Raw genomic sequence first — 13,731 nt, 5'->3', positions numbered from 1 at the left:
CAGTTTCCTCCTCTGCACAAGGAGGGCACTAACAGGGCCTCCCTCCTGGGGCTGCTCTGACGTCCAAACGAGATGCTTTGGGTGAAGCCTTAGCAAAGCTGCAGCCACAAGGTAAAGCGAGCTCGGGTTCTTACTGGGTCCCACGGGCGGGAGCTCTCCCAAAAGGGGGGCGGGGCAGTGTCTCCTGGACCTCAGTTTCCCTGCCACATGAGGACCCCTTCGGGGTTCAGGCCCAGCGTCCTAGGTGCGATCCCCCCAGACCGACCGAGGCGTCTCCCGGGAGGGGAAGCGCAGGGCTGGGGACCTGGGGTCCTGGGCGGGGAACGTCCGCTGGGCAATGACCTGATACAAAGGGCCAGAAGGCCCTCCCCGCGCCCCCTGCCGTGGCCCCTCCCTTTATCTGAGAATGGTTCTTCCCGCGATGGCCCCAGAAGAGCACTTAGCCCTTCTCCTCGGGCTCCTAGGACACGGTCCCTCTGCTTCCCCCACAAAGCAGCGAGAAGCCCCTTCCAGCCCATACACGGAAAGTTGGGGCGCTGCTCCCCCCCAAACTGCTGGACACCCGAGGACATTTGGCAGTGACCACGGCCTGACGGACACGCGGGGCACTGGCCTGTGGGAACGCCCGGAAGGAGCCATTTCTGCGGAAGCCTGGCCAGCCTCGGACCCCGAACCTCGTGGTCTGGGAAGGGTCACGGGACACGGGACGTGGCAGCCCGGGGCCGCGACACCCTCCCCTCCCCCTCCCGGGCGCCTGCTCCGGGAGGTTCTCCTGCCGCCGGCCCGGGAGCACCCACCTTTGTAGAAGAGGACCACGATCTTGGGGAAGGCCTTCATGAAGTGGATGTTGTCGTAGCAGTACTCCTGCACCTTCTGCAGCAGGACCAGCTCCGACTGGCCCTGGGAGCTGAACGCGGCCAGGAGGGGCGCGTAGTGCTGGAAAGGACAGAGACCGTCAGGCGGCTCCGCGGCCCCGGGATCCCCCGGCACTCCTGGGTGCGGGCCCTGGCAAGCCCCGGCTCTCTCATCTGTGAAACGGGGGCACCGCCCTCCCAGCGTGCTTGGGGACCCAGGCCGCGCTGCGCGCAGACAAGCCTGAGCACCAGAGGGTCAGCCAGGCAGCCGAGGCCGCGGGCAGCAACGGTCCTTCGGGGGAGTCCCGGACTACAGGGCTTGGGGGCGGGATAGGGAAGGGAGCCAGGGCCCCCTCCTCGCCGCCCCTCACCTTGAGGTGCTTGAGGGCTTGCTCGGCCACGAGCTCCTCTTTCTTATTCCACTCGACCGCGTTCATGACGCACGTCCACAGGAGCCCGACGACGGCCGTTTCCGCCAGAGCGTTTCTCTTCATCTCCTCTTTGACGTAGAGCACGATCTGCCACGGGAGAGAAGCAGAGCCAGAGCAAGGCGGGGATGGCGCGTCTCACCTGCCAGACGTCCCTCGCCTCTCAGGGGCTTTGGGGGGCCAGACCGTTCCATATCGTCCTTCTCCACCCTCGCTGCCTCGGAAGGCAAGGAACCCTATTGTTCTGTTCTGGGAGCAAGCCTCCATCGGGCCCCAAAATAAATGTGCTGGGTCCTGGCCGGCAGCCCCGCGTGCAGCTGCTGGGAGAAAGACTTCCCAGAAGCAGAGTGGGGATAATTACGGCGCTCCCTGAGAAGGACTGCTCAACGAGAAATCGTGCTATGTGCACCGAGAGAAATGGAACTAGGGTGGGGCATCTGGGGCTTTGTCCCAGCTCATCAGCTCTGCGCCAGATGGGCATCTCCCCCAAGCAGAGCTTGTTCAGCTCATCCACTCTGGACGTGTTGGAAGAAGTCAAAATATAAATATACTGTGACTGAACTGCGAATTGGACTAACCATTCTGGAGGAGAATTTGGAATTGTGGCCCACTGTATCCTGGGACAAAGCAGTCCTGCCATTGACCCCAGTGAGGGCAAGGATCTCAAATATGCCAAGATATTCTCAATATGGCTTTTTGCAAAAGTAAAAAAAAAAAAAAAAAAAAAAAAAAAAAACAAACAAACAAACAAACAAACAAACAAACAAACAAACAAGACCTGATAGTAAAGCGAGGGGCCAGCTAAAGAAATGGTGATATAGAAATATAAAGGAATATTATTGTGCTAAAAGAAATGAAGACCTTGAGATTGAGGAAAATACAGGGAAAAATAGTCGTGGGAACTGATGAGACACCAAGTGAATGAAGCGAGCAGAGCCCGGAGAATAAGACACATAGCTACTCTCATTTATACAGAAACAACCCTAAAGTACGACTGAACTTGGACAAATTGAAGGGACCCATCTTGGGCTCTTGCACTGTGATGCCCCCTGGTGTTCTATTGGACAAACAGCTTGAGAGAGGAAAGATCTTGGAAGAAGATGGTTAATTAATGAAGGTCCTTCCGAAAGGAGGGTCTCTTAGTGATCATCCTGATCTGGCTCTTTCTAAAGCGAAGGTAGGATGTCACCGTTCATGTCTGTCACCCTCGGATCAGGAGTCCCCATGTGCAGCACGAGGGCGGATTCAGCCCATCGGGCACATGGGCCCCCAGCCTGGCCACTCACCTCTTTGATGGGGCACTCCTGAGAGAGGCGCTCCTGAAGCTCTTTTTGGAGCTCCTTACGAGTACCCAGGGATTGCTGGACCCGGAGAAAATCAGAGAGCTCTTTCAGACCTGCCTCGGTGAAATATTTAGCAAAGTGATCCACGTTCTGGCGGTTAACTGGAAAGAGTTCCTGGAAAAGAGGGAGAAGAGAGGCTGCTTTGGGCCCAGGAGCTCTAAAAACTACGAAACTCCCCCAAACCACAGAATTTGGGAAGGCTGCGCTCAGATGAGATTAGAGGGCTACCCCATAGCCCCGGTTAATTTAATTAATAAGAAGCTCTCCACCTGATGTCTTTATCAGGAGGCAACGTTTTATGAGGAACAAACCAAGTTAAGAACAATTTCTCAGCACATTCACTGAGTCAGTCAGTCAGTTGATGGTATGAATCAGAGTGAACTGAATGCAAACGAGAGGTCATGTAAGAAGTGCTTGTCCCCAGTCCTTCCTGGATGGGCTTGGATAAAACTGCCTGCCAGTTCCTACTCAGATATTCCTGTAATGGGCCGGCCCCGTGACAGAAAAGTGAAGCTCCTGGGAGCTGATTGCCGGGAGGAAGACAGAGGAAAGAAGATAAAATCCCTGTCTCCTCCCACTCCCTTTGACTTGTCTTAGAGATGATCAGCTGCAGACTAGTTGTGGACACAGAGATGGCACCTTGTGGTGGACGGAGCGTAATCCTAGGAATCAGCAAAAGCCAGACTCCTGTCCTGCCTCAACAACTTGGTTCCGAATGCTGATAGGGCTGATAGGGCTGGATCTGATATTTTTAGCATCTTTCTGTTACCGGCATACAGCTGTAGGAAGCCATAGTCCAAATCCTGTTCATGTTGTCATCCAGGATATCGGGAAGGTATCCAGAGACCCCAAGAGCTTGCCTAGATTGGAAGCACATCTAGGGCTTGGGAGTCGCTGGTATCTTCTCCCTGGGCTTGTTCTGATGACACTTTCTATGGTTTTTAAAATACAGTTTCAGAACTTGCCCTTGCACCCTCCCTACCCCTGACATATCTTGAAAGCTGATCCCTTGTGCCTTCAAGTTGCATCCCCTGTACCATGGGTGCTTCTGTGTAGGAATCTGCTCCCCAGTGGAAGCCTCCTTCCCAGGGTAGAGTCCCTCCTCCAGTCGATGAGTGCTCATTGATGGTACAGTGCCCACAGCATCTAGCATGCTTGCACCTGGGGCCCTCTCCAGTCATCCCGATCTCTCTCTGGCCACTGGACCCAGCTGGCTCTGGAGGGGAAAGCGAGGCCGGTGACTTTGCACGGCCCTCCCTCACTTCAACCCAAGTTACTTGCATGTACTTGCATGTCACAGCATCACCTCCCCGATGTCATGGTCCTTTTCGAGAACAAAGGACAAACAACAATCTAGCATATGCTGGATGCAGAGACACAAAGACAAGGATGAAACTGGCCCTTCCCTTGGCAGGGAAGGAGCAATTTAATGCCGGAGAATCTGAGGCAAGACAGGGCTTGGTTTTAATCAGTTTAATTGTGGAGAATTGAGACTAGCCAAGACTAGCCAAGACTAGCCGGGTGAATGGGACTGTGGTCCAAAGCATTTAGCCTTCAGCAACTGAGGCAGAGGCCTTTAATACTTTTTTTTTTTAGCTACACAGGATATATGGCCTGAGTAAGGGGGCGAGGATACAAGCCATAATTCCAGGGAAGGATCATAACTTAGTCCTGACAGGATGGAGGTCAATAGACAGCGAGGCAAGGGGAAGTACTCAAACAGAGGAGGAATTGTCCCAGCAAGAATCGTGATGAGGCACCTGGAGTTTATGACTCAATGGTATTTCAGAGTCTCTTCTCCAACTTGTCTCAATGGCAAGGGACAAAGGAGTGGGGCTAAAACAACCCTATTCAGGGCATAATAATTCAGGGAAACTGAGGCATAGCACAACAGGTAAATAGACAAGAAAAGCTAAAGAAAAGTCCAAATGGACTCCATCATTGTAGGATCAGAAACTTAGAGGTGGAAGGCAAGTTGCTTAGAGGTCACTTGGGCGTCCTCCTTTATTTACCAATGAGGAAGCAGTAAATTCCAGAACCAAGATTCAAGCTGCATTTCCCGGACCCCAGCTCCGGAACTCTTTCCATCTTTTACCAGGTTGAGAACAAATCTTTGTTCTTTGTATTTTGTGTCCAACAAGATTTACTGCATCCAGGTTAGCCAAGGAGCATTATAATGAGTAGTTGGTTCTCATTGTATGGAAGCAGACACCTTAACAATGAAAATGAGAATGGTCTACCTTGTCTGGGATAAATCAGAGAGCAGCACTGCAAAAAGAAATGTTACTGAGAAGGTGATGTGAGATTCCCTCTGTCCTTTAAGTCAAATGCCTCCATGGAGAGGTGATTAGAAGCACGTTGATTTATAACAGGTTAATAATTCATTTTTTAAAGCTTTTATTTGTTCCATCTCTGTTCCATTCTTCTGAAGAAAAAATAAGTTGGCTGTCACCAGGAGGAATAAGCAAGGGGAGCCGCGAATCCAAACACAAAAGCGGTCCAAGAGAATTGCTCGCCATCGAAATGCCGGCAAACCTGGCCCACCGTACAGCCCTCATCATTCAGCCAGTTTTGCTTGTGAATGCCGTTAGGATGGTCTAAAGCAGAGGGGCCCACACCAGGGGCTTTCTGTAGGCCAGGCTTCCCCTCTGCTGGATTTTGGCTCTTCTAGTATTCCAGAATTCTAGGCTATGCTTCCAGAATTTTTTAAAGGTATAATTTTATCTAAATCTCCCTTGACAAGTGCAAGTATTCTAATATAGAGAACAAAAAGAAAAACAAAAAGATTACAAATGACTTCATTTCATAAACATTGATTATTTCTCATTTGTACCACCCAACAGGAGATAGTGTAGTATGGTAGATAACTAGCCCAGAGTTCAGAGCCTGGGCCTCCAGCCCAGCCTTGGACACATCGTGGCTCTTTGTGCCTGAGGATACATTGCTTCACCACATTAAGCCCATGGAAGCTGAGGGCACTTGGTGATTCTCTAAATTACAGATGAGGCAGCGACCTGCTGTGGTGGAGGAATTTTTTCATATGGGAGTCCCTCCTATTAGGGAACTCCTAGCTCTTGTACTTGTTTCCTAAAGCCGGTATAAAAGATACATGTATGATCGTCAGCCAGAATTGCTGTCGTCTGAGCTGGGATCCTTCCCTGCCATGTCTCATACTTAGTCAAACATGGATAGAGGCAACAATCTCCATTGTACACATCCTGTAGTCGCTGCTTTATTTTCAATCCTTATTCTGCTTATTCTGCTTCCTTCACTCTGCCTCCCATTATTCATCCTGATAATAAAAGGCCAATGTGGAGGAGGGGAGAGAGCAGGAAGCTCTGTCTGTGACCTGTGAGTTAGTGATGCCCATGGAAGAGCCGGGTCAAGATGCCCAAAAGATGGCTGAATTCAAGATCCAGCTTGGGTCAAAGAAAGAGATGGGACAGTCGTCTGCACAGAGCGGCTATTAAGCCTATGGGAGGTGAGGCGATCATGTACTGCAGACAGAGAAGAGAGGAGAGAAGAGGGGAGGGCAGATCCTTGGGGAGACTCCTCATGATCCGTGAGAGTGACTTGGATAAAGATGGATTGAGCCACAGAACAATTCTATGTACTTGCTGGTTCCAGAGGTATTTATTATATTTAATTATCATAATATTTAATGATACTGGGAAATTTTATGCATGAAATCTGTATTATCAGCACAATTCATTAAATTAGTTCTTACTCCTTTCTTCTCCTTCTTCTTCTTCTTCATTGTGTGCATGTTGTCTCAAATCAATTAAATTCAGTACATCCAATTTTTTGCCTCTTCCATTGTTCTCTCCAAGTCTCTCTCAGGATTCTCTTTCTCAAAGAGTTATTGTTAGAATTGACATCTGTGCCCCTCCATGAGCCCGTTCGGCTCTGCCATATCTCTGGGAACTCGTGCCATAGCTCTTTATTTTCCTCTGACTTTGGGGGTTTAATTTCCTGCTAAGATTGCACTAACGTGGCGGGCCACAACTTATTCAGACAATCTCCTCTTGGGAATTGCTGTTGTTTTTAGTTTTTTAATATATATTTTTTGGCAATTACGGATGATTCTGTTTTGAAAATCGCACACCGATAGCTCTCGTTTTTCATTGGTTTTGATCACACTTTTAGGCTATATTCTCAGAAATAGAATCAAGAGCTGATTTTTAGGCCTTTTAATGCTTATGGCCAGATTGCTCTTCCGAAAACTCCTACGAGTTTGTGATTCCTCCAAATGCCGGCAACATTTCAACAAGCATGTCCACATCTCCAGGGAGACCCTTTCTCTACGTCAGGTTCCCTCCGATTTTCACTGGCTTTGACTTAAAACAAGCTAGTCCCCCCGGCTGAAGAACACAGCACTGTAGGGCTCCACTCTTGGCCCACTCCTCCAAGCTCATGGCGTGGGATGATGAATCCCAAGTTTCCCCACATATGTCAAGGATGAGCGATAGGGAGGCTTCCTGAAAGCCCTTTGGGATCTCCCGGGCTGAGCATGGTGAGTGAGCCCATGACCCCCACCTCCCACGGTTCCACCAGGCGGACAGTCCCGCCGTACTTACAAGTAACCTCTTGTCCAAGTTGGCTTTTCTCAAAGAAGAGGTAACAGAATTCGCATCTTTCTCGGCCATCCAGGCTTTAAAGAGCTTCACCGCAAAGGAGGCCGCGATCCCTGAGAAAGCGTAAAGGGAAACCCGTGAGAAAGAGGGGGGCCGTCCCGGGTCAGGCTGGTGGCCTGCTCCCTACCCGGCAAAGCCTCACAGTCTGGCTTCAGCAGGGAAAGTCTCTGAGAAAGCAGAGGCCTTCCTCCGAGTGTCCAGAATCCACTGGTTTATCAAGCACTACCTGAGTATCGAGAACTGGGTACCAAGAACCGTGTCCCGAGAAGATGCCGGACGCAGGAACAAAAGGACAGAAGTGAACCAGTGCCGGACCGCAGGGAGGTTACTGGGAAGGGGCTGTATGACATATACAGAGGGAACATATTCAGGGGAACTTGGGGAAAGCCCCGAGGGCGTGGGGAGAGAAGGACCAAAAAAGGCCTCCTGAGGGAGGGCCCTGAGTCTGGGAGAGGGGCTGGGCGCAGGAACCGGAGGCACTCCTTGGAGAAGGGGGGAGAGGGATGGAGCCCGGGAGCACCGGCGTGGCTTGGCCCAGTCACTCTGCCACCTGCTTTCCATAAGACCTTAATAAGGGGACAGTTTAGACCAAATCTGACATAACCCAGCCACCTGAAATTACCCCCAGGTATAAATGAGAGGAGACTTTCAGAAGCTCAAAAGCAAAGGTCTCAGTGACTGGGACCTACAGGAACAAGGCAGCCCTCTCTGTCTCTCTTTCACACACACACACACACACACACACACACACACACACACACACACACCCCTTCAGGGGAGGGACCACTTTCCTCTTGTCTGTGTCCTCCCGCTCAGTGTGGAGCTGCACAATCTCAAAGCCCACTGAGCCACCTCTTTAGTAATGAGGACCTGGGGCAGACAGAAGTTTAGCGAAGGCCTGCTGTCCATTGGAGCCCAGCGTTTCCAGCCACGAGAGCCAGACCTCTCTGTCCAGCTTTGCTTTAACGTCCTCAGTGTGTCTGGCACAGCATGGCTGGGATCGCTGCCGATTCCTGGGGAAAGTGCCGCCGGCCTCCGGCCCAGAGACCCCCGCTCCAGGTGCCCACAGGTTCTGCTGAGCCCTGGGCACTAAGCAGTGACTGGGTCGTCCCCTGCTCCGGGGACTGCATCTCTGTGGAACCGAGCTGAGCCGTGTCAGTCAGTGCTGGGTCTCCTGGGGCCCAGAAGGCCGAGGGGAAGGAGGAGTCTCGGGAAGAGCTGAAGCTGCTGTGGGCATGAGGCTATGGGCCGGCACTGGTTCCCAAGGGGGCTCCTTTTCCTGTTTATGTTCCTTCAATGAGAAGGGTCCCAGAAGCCAAGGACCATTTAATTTTTGCTTTTGAATTTCTCACACATTAATGAAATCCCAGATCGGGGCCAAAACGCCGAGATTTGTCCCAGCGCCCGAGTCCCTGGTGACTCCCTTTTCTTCCTGGCGATGAGGAGAGGAATTACCTTCTTTGACTATACTGTCAGTGAAGAGGCTGGTGAGGATGGTGGCTGGCAGCGTCCCATTGGCCAGCAGGATGCCCGTGAGCATGGCCAGCTTGGTCTGCTCCGTTTCTGAGAAGGCTTTGAGGAAGAGGAGGAGCTGTGGGTCAAACCGAGAAACCTCCAATCAGACCAACGGGTCAGCAGAGAGAAGGCCTGGGGCGATGGCCACATGGGCCAAGCCCCGGGGCTGTGCCCCTTGGAGCAGAGGGTGTGTCTGCCTTAGGCTTTCAGTGGCTGTGTCTGCTTAGGCTTTCAGTGGGCTCTGCACCTGGAGGGTTACACCACCATGGCATCAAAGCCTCTGGGCTGCCTGATTCGCTGGAGGAATCCTCCAGGGTTTGGAGGGAACCCCTTCACTTTGCAGAAAAGGAAGATTAGGTGCAAAGTGCCTGCGCCACAGAGGAAATTCAGCAGCAGAGCTGGGATCTAAATGGAGCTCCTTCCTTCCATCGCCCGTGTTCCCTTGTGCCTCGCCTCCATCCAATTCCCCTTAACAACAAGAACAAGACGACCCCTCCCACTCGGACCACCCTCGCTAACTAAACGAGGCGCGCTGTCCAGCTAGGCCGAGGAAGCCCCGTCCCTTAACCCACACCCTGCTCAGGCCCCGGCTTTCTTTGACATGGAAGGAACCATATTTCTTGGTAATTATCTGGATACCCAAAAGACTTGAGACCTGAAGTTCTCTGAAGCCCAGGCCTGAGCTCCCCGGCCGTCCCTTCAGAGCCAACTACTCTGTGGGCGGGATCAATAGCAATGACCGAATCCATGCTGGATGTGGAGGTAGGACGGCGCAGCGACTAGAGCGCGGGGCTCAGATCCCAGCTCTGCTGATTACGGCTGTAGGACCAAACCGCGTGCACCCACTGACTCCTAAACGGCCCAGATCTGCGTGGACGGACAGGCTTCCTCAGGCTGAGGAAACGAAAGGGCCTTCGGACCCCTGCGATCTGTCGCAGTGAAAACCCCCCTACTCAAGCACAAACACCCCGGGAGCCTGGATCAGCGGCCGGGCTTTCACGGGAACCAATTTCTATATCAGAAATTACCTTTTTAATTTCATCTTCAAACGCCTTTTCCAAATATTTGTATCGCCTAATGAGCTTGTTGAAGACCTGCAAGATAACGATGATGTTAGACAGAAGCACGTGAATTTCAAAGGCCTCGGAAGGGAGAAGACCTTCATGTCGCTTCTCCCACACTTTAAGTCAGAGCCTTCTCTATAACCAGTCTAGGACAGTACAGCAGCAGCATCCCCTTCCCCATGGGGAAACTGAGGCTTTGAGAGGCTCATCACTGGGGGGTCAAAGTCCAGGGATGAAGTAATTTTCCACACACCTGGACCCTCCCACCACCTGCAGCTGTCTCAGGTCTCAGAGCATCTGGGCAACCTCCTCAGAGACAAGGACCATGACTGCTTTGCCTTGGTTTCCCCAACTTGACATCTGCTTCTGCATCTTCCCCCCCATCCCTCCTTAGTCCTGCCTTCTGGAGCCCAAGTGAACAAGCCCCAGCCCTCATCATATAGCAGCCCTTCTCCTTTGTAGCCATTTTACTCTCAGCTAGAAAGTGTTTCAGGTCAGAGTGGACCTCAGGATTTCTGACTGCAGCCCCAGCGGTCTAACCACTGTGCCACACAGAGAAGTCGGGCTTCTTCTGGAGATGACTATGTTCTTCACAGATTATATCGTATGAGAGCCTTGCCTGGGAAATGGCTCCTTTTCCCTAAGCAGGAGAGCATCGAATGCCAAGTGAAGCCCCAGCCGAGGCCGGCAGCGCGGAGCCCAGGCTTTGCCACTTGGAAGTGGAACCTTCATCCCACTGACTTCCCCAAGACCCGGACAAGGCGGAATGGAAAGAGGAAAGCTCTCACTGTCCCTACACTGACCAGAAGCAGCGTCCCTAGTTGGGAAAGTTCTAAGAATCATGACAAAGGACGGACCACAAAGGAGGAAGGGAAGCCGAGAGCCGGCTGGGCTGGCCGAAGGCCGGGCATCTGTTCACTGAGAGGCCTGAGACCCTCCACACCCAATGCCAGAAAGAAACGGAGGAGGATCTCCTGCAGTGACCACGGTCAGTGGCCCACCCCCTTCTGCCACTAGGAAAGGATGGAGGAAAGCCCTGGGGACCGAGTCCTGGCAAGTGAGGCCCTCGCTGGGCACCCAGTTACTGAGAAAAACACAAAGCCCACCCTCTCTCTCTTTCTCCATCTAAAATGGAATGACGGCCTGCCAACGCCCCTCCCTAGTCACACAGCCAGAGTGCAGGGAGGCAGAATTTGAACCCAACCCCGCCCCGAAATGCTCAGCTATGGAATCCTTCCGCCTCGTCTGCCTCGGGCTAACAGCCGCACTCTTGCTTCATAGAGCAGGTGAGGAAACGGGGGACGGCACAGCGGCTCCCTGGAGAAACTGACTCACCGAGCAGGACCCCCGCCCAGTACTCCTTGGCCTCCCACCGGGGAAGGGGACGCAGGGCCCCCGGAGAAGCGCTCGGGGACTCGGCCAGCGGAGGCTTTCTTTGCCCTGCCCTCCCAGGGGTCTCGGCTCCCCCCTCCCCCCCCCAGACATTGACCATCCCCAGTTTTTCCCCCGGGCCTGACCTGAGCGTAGTTTCTGATGGCGTCGTGGTCTTCGACGGCAAAAAACACACAGTGGGTGGTCATCTTGGTTTTGTCCCCATCGTCTATGCGGGTCCCGCCAGGGGCTGAAAGAAACACAGCTGTACGTTAGGAGCCGGAGCGGAGGACTTATGGGATCGAGGCAAGAGGGTAGGGCCGATGAGATGTGCTCACACAAAAAGAAAAGCCGTCCGAGGCAGACTGACTACTCCAGGGCCATGTCCCTGGGACAGTGATGGGGCTGGAGAGGGGGCGGCAGGCGCCTTTCCCTCATTCGACTGATGCAAGGAAACAGTGGAAGAGCGCTTGCGGACACTGAGGAGGCCTCAGGAGGATGGGGCTGCCGTCCTCCCCGAGTCTGAGGCTGCGGGTTGGGGATCTCAGGTCCAGAGAAAAAACGTTAATATAGGCAGGCAGAGCGGTGAAGGGAAGGACGTTGGGAGAGAGACAGAGACAGAACTGAGAGATAAAGACAGAAATAGAGACACAGAGACAGACAGACATGGAGGGAAGAAGAGAGACAGACAGAGACAGAAAGAACTGAGACACACAGACCCAAATATAGAGACAGCGAGATGGAGGGAAAGGGGGAAAGAGAAACAGAGAGAAGATAGAATGAGAAGAGAGAGAAACAGAGAAAGAGAGAAGAGGGAGACAGACAAAGACAGAGTGAAAAGAAAGAGACAGAAGAGAAGAGAAAAGAGAGAAGAGGGAGACAGACAAAGACAGAGTGAAAAGAAAGAGACAGAAGAGAAGAGAAAAGAGAGAAGAGAAAAGAGAGAAGAAAGAGAAAAGACTGAAGAGAAATAGAAGAGAAAAGAGAGAAGAGAAAAGAGAGAAGAGAAAAGAGAGAAGAGGGAGACAAAGACAGAGTGAAAAGAAAGAGACAGAAGAGAAGAGAAAGAGAGAGAGGACCCATCAGTGCACAGGGAACCGTAAAGCACAGGCAGACTGTACCTTCCGGAATTGGAGAAGGGGGGGTGAGGGAGTCCAAGAATTTATCCTCCCAAATTGAACCTGCCAGAATGGGTGAAAGGGAGCCCTTGAGACGTCACCCATCCTGAGAGACCATTGGTAGCCACGTGGCTGACTTCCAGCCCGATCCTTTGGGGCCCTTGCCATGTGGCTGGGCATTGGGGATGGCCAATCCCTGCTCACAAAGCCTTTCCGGCCCACTAAGGGAAAGGACGAGCACACAAATAAGCGCCGACCGAGTTCAGATACAAGAACCCCCTAAGGAAGCAGCGGGTGATGGCCGTGGCCAAAGAAACACGACTTCAGATGCAGCTCACAGATCAGCCGTGACCCGGAAAGATGGAAGCTAACTGGAGCAAATGCCAGCAGGCGGGTGTGAGCTGGGTGGAGTCCCGCCAAGGAGACGACTCTTAAGTGCTCCATCTCTCCTGGGAGGCGAGTGCCCCGAGCAGTAGCGGGGCATTTGGGGCCATGGGCAGCCACGCGGTGCCAGGGATGGAGGGAGCACTCCCGATTCAGGATCCCTGGCTCAGTCAGAGCGAGGGCAGAGATTGTTCAGTCCAACGCGCAGCTGGACAAGGATTCCCTAGGTGACATCCCCAGCCAGGATTCAATTAGAGTCAACGAGCACACATTAAGCACTTACTGTGGACAAGGAGCTCTGTGAGGTAAAACCCAAAGCTACTCTTGCTCTCAAGAGGCTTCTGTTCTACTAAGGGAAGCAACATGAACAATGATGAGAACATACGGAAGAGCTGGGAAGAGAGATGCTAACTAATTGGGGGGATGATGATGATGATGATGATGGTGATGATGGTGATGGTGATGATGATGATAATGATGATCTGTTAATGGTGATAGTGATGATGAGGATGATGATGATGATGATAGTGATGATGATGATAATGACAATGGTGATGATGATGGTGATGATGGTGATCAATGATATGATGATGATGATGGTGATGGTAATGATGATGATGGTAGCTAGAATTTATATAGCACTTGAAGGTTTGCAATTGTTTCTTTACATGCATGATCTCATTTGATCCTCACAGTAACCTTGGGAAGTAGGTGCTATTATTATCTCCATTTTACAGATGAGGAAATTGAGGCTGATTCCAGGGTTTGCTCAGGCTCACGCCGCTAGCCAATATCTGAGGCAGGCTTGAAGGTCCAAAGCTCCTCCCACTGTACCATCAAGCGGCCTGGTCATGCCTTGGCCTTGGAGGCTTTGAGGTGGCTGAGCTGTTCAGGTGAATCTCAGGCTAGGGGCAGAGCCCCCCACAAAGACAGAACAGCAAGGGCGGATGCAGCAGAGAGTGCTTGAAGCAACCCGTAAGGCTCTGGAGGAGACTCCTGGGGAGGTTTGCCCTGTGCCTG

The 13,731-nt window shown here is 52.3% G+C and overlaps 1 protein-coding gene across 1 annotated transcript in view; it reads right to left on the bottom strand.

Annotated features, from left to right (window-relative positions):
- The window catches only part of BZW2 (basic leucine zipper and W2 domains 2), a 37,202-nt gene that overhangs the window by 9,739 nt on the left and 13,732 nt on the right, over window positions 1-13,731 (bottom strand). Inside the window, exons 3-9 of the mRNA XM_051962311.1 lie at window positions 11,356-11,459; window positions 9,803-9,868; window positions 8,715-8,850; window positions 7,203-7,312; window positions 2,569-2,739; window positions 1,226-1,372; window positions 798-936 (exon numbers count right to left, since the gene is read on the bottom strand). Of these exons, the coding sequence (XP_051818271.1) occupies window positions 798-936; window positions 1,226-1,372; window positions 2,569-2,739; window positions 7,203-7,312; window positions 8,715-8,850; window positions 9,803-9,868; window positions 11,356-11,459 (873 nt within the window). The remainder of the gene's footprint in view (window positions 1-797; window positions 937-1,225; window positions 1,373-2,568; window positions 2,740-7,202; window positions 7,313-8,714; window positions 8,851-9,802; window positions 9,869-11,355; window positions 11,460-13,731) is intronic.

The sequence above is a fragment of the Antechinus flavipes genome, chromosome 5 (genome assembly GCF_016432865.1).
Source record: "Antechinus flavipes isolate AdamAnt ecotype Samford, QLD, Australia chromosome 5, AdamAnt_v2, whole genome shotgun sequence".
Classification (NCBI taxonomy): Eukaryota; Metazoa; Chordata; class Mammalia; order Dasyuromorphia; family Dasyuridae; genus Antechinus; species Antechinus flavipes.
This window is presented reverse-complemented; position numbering and strand designations above follow the sequence as displayed.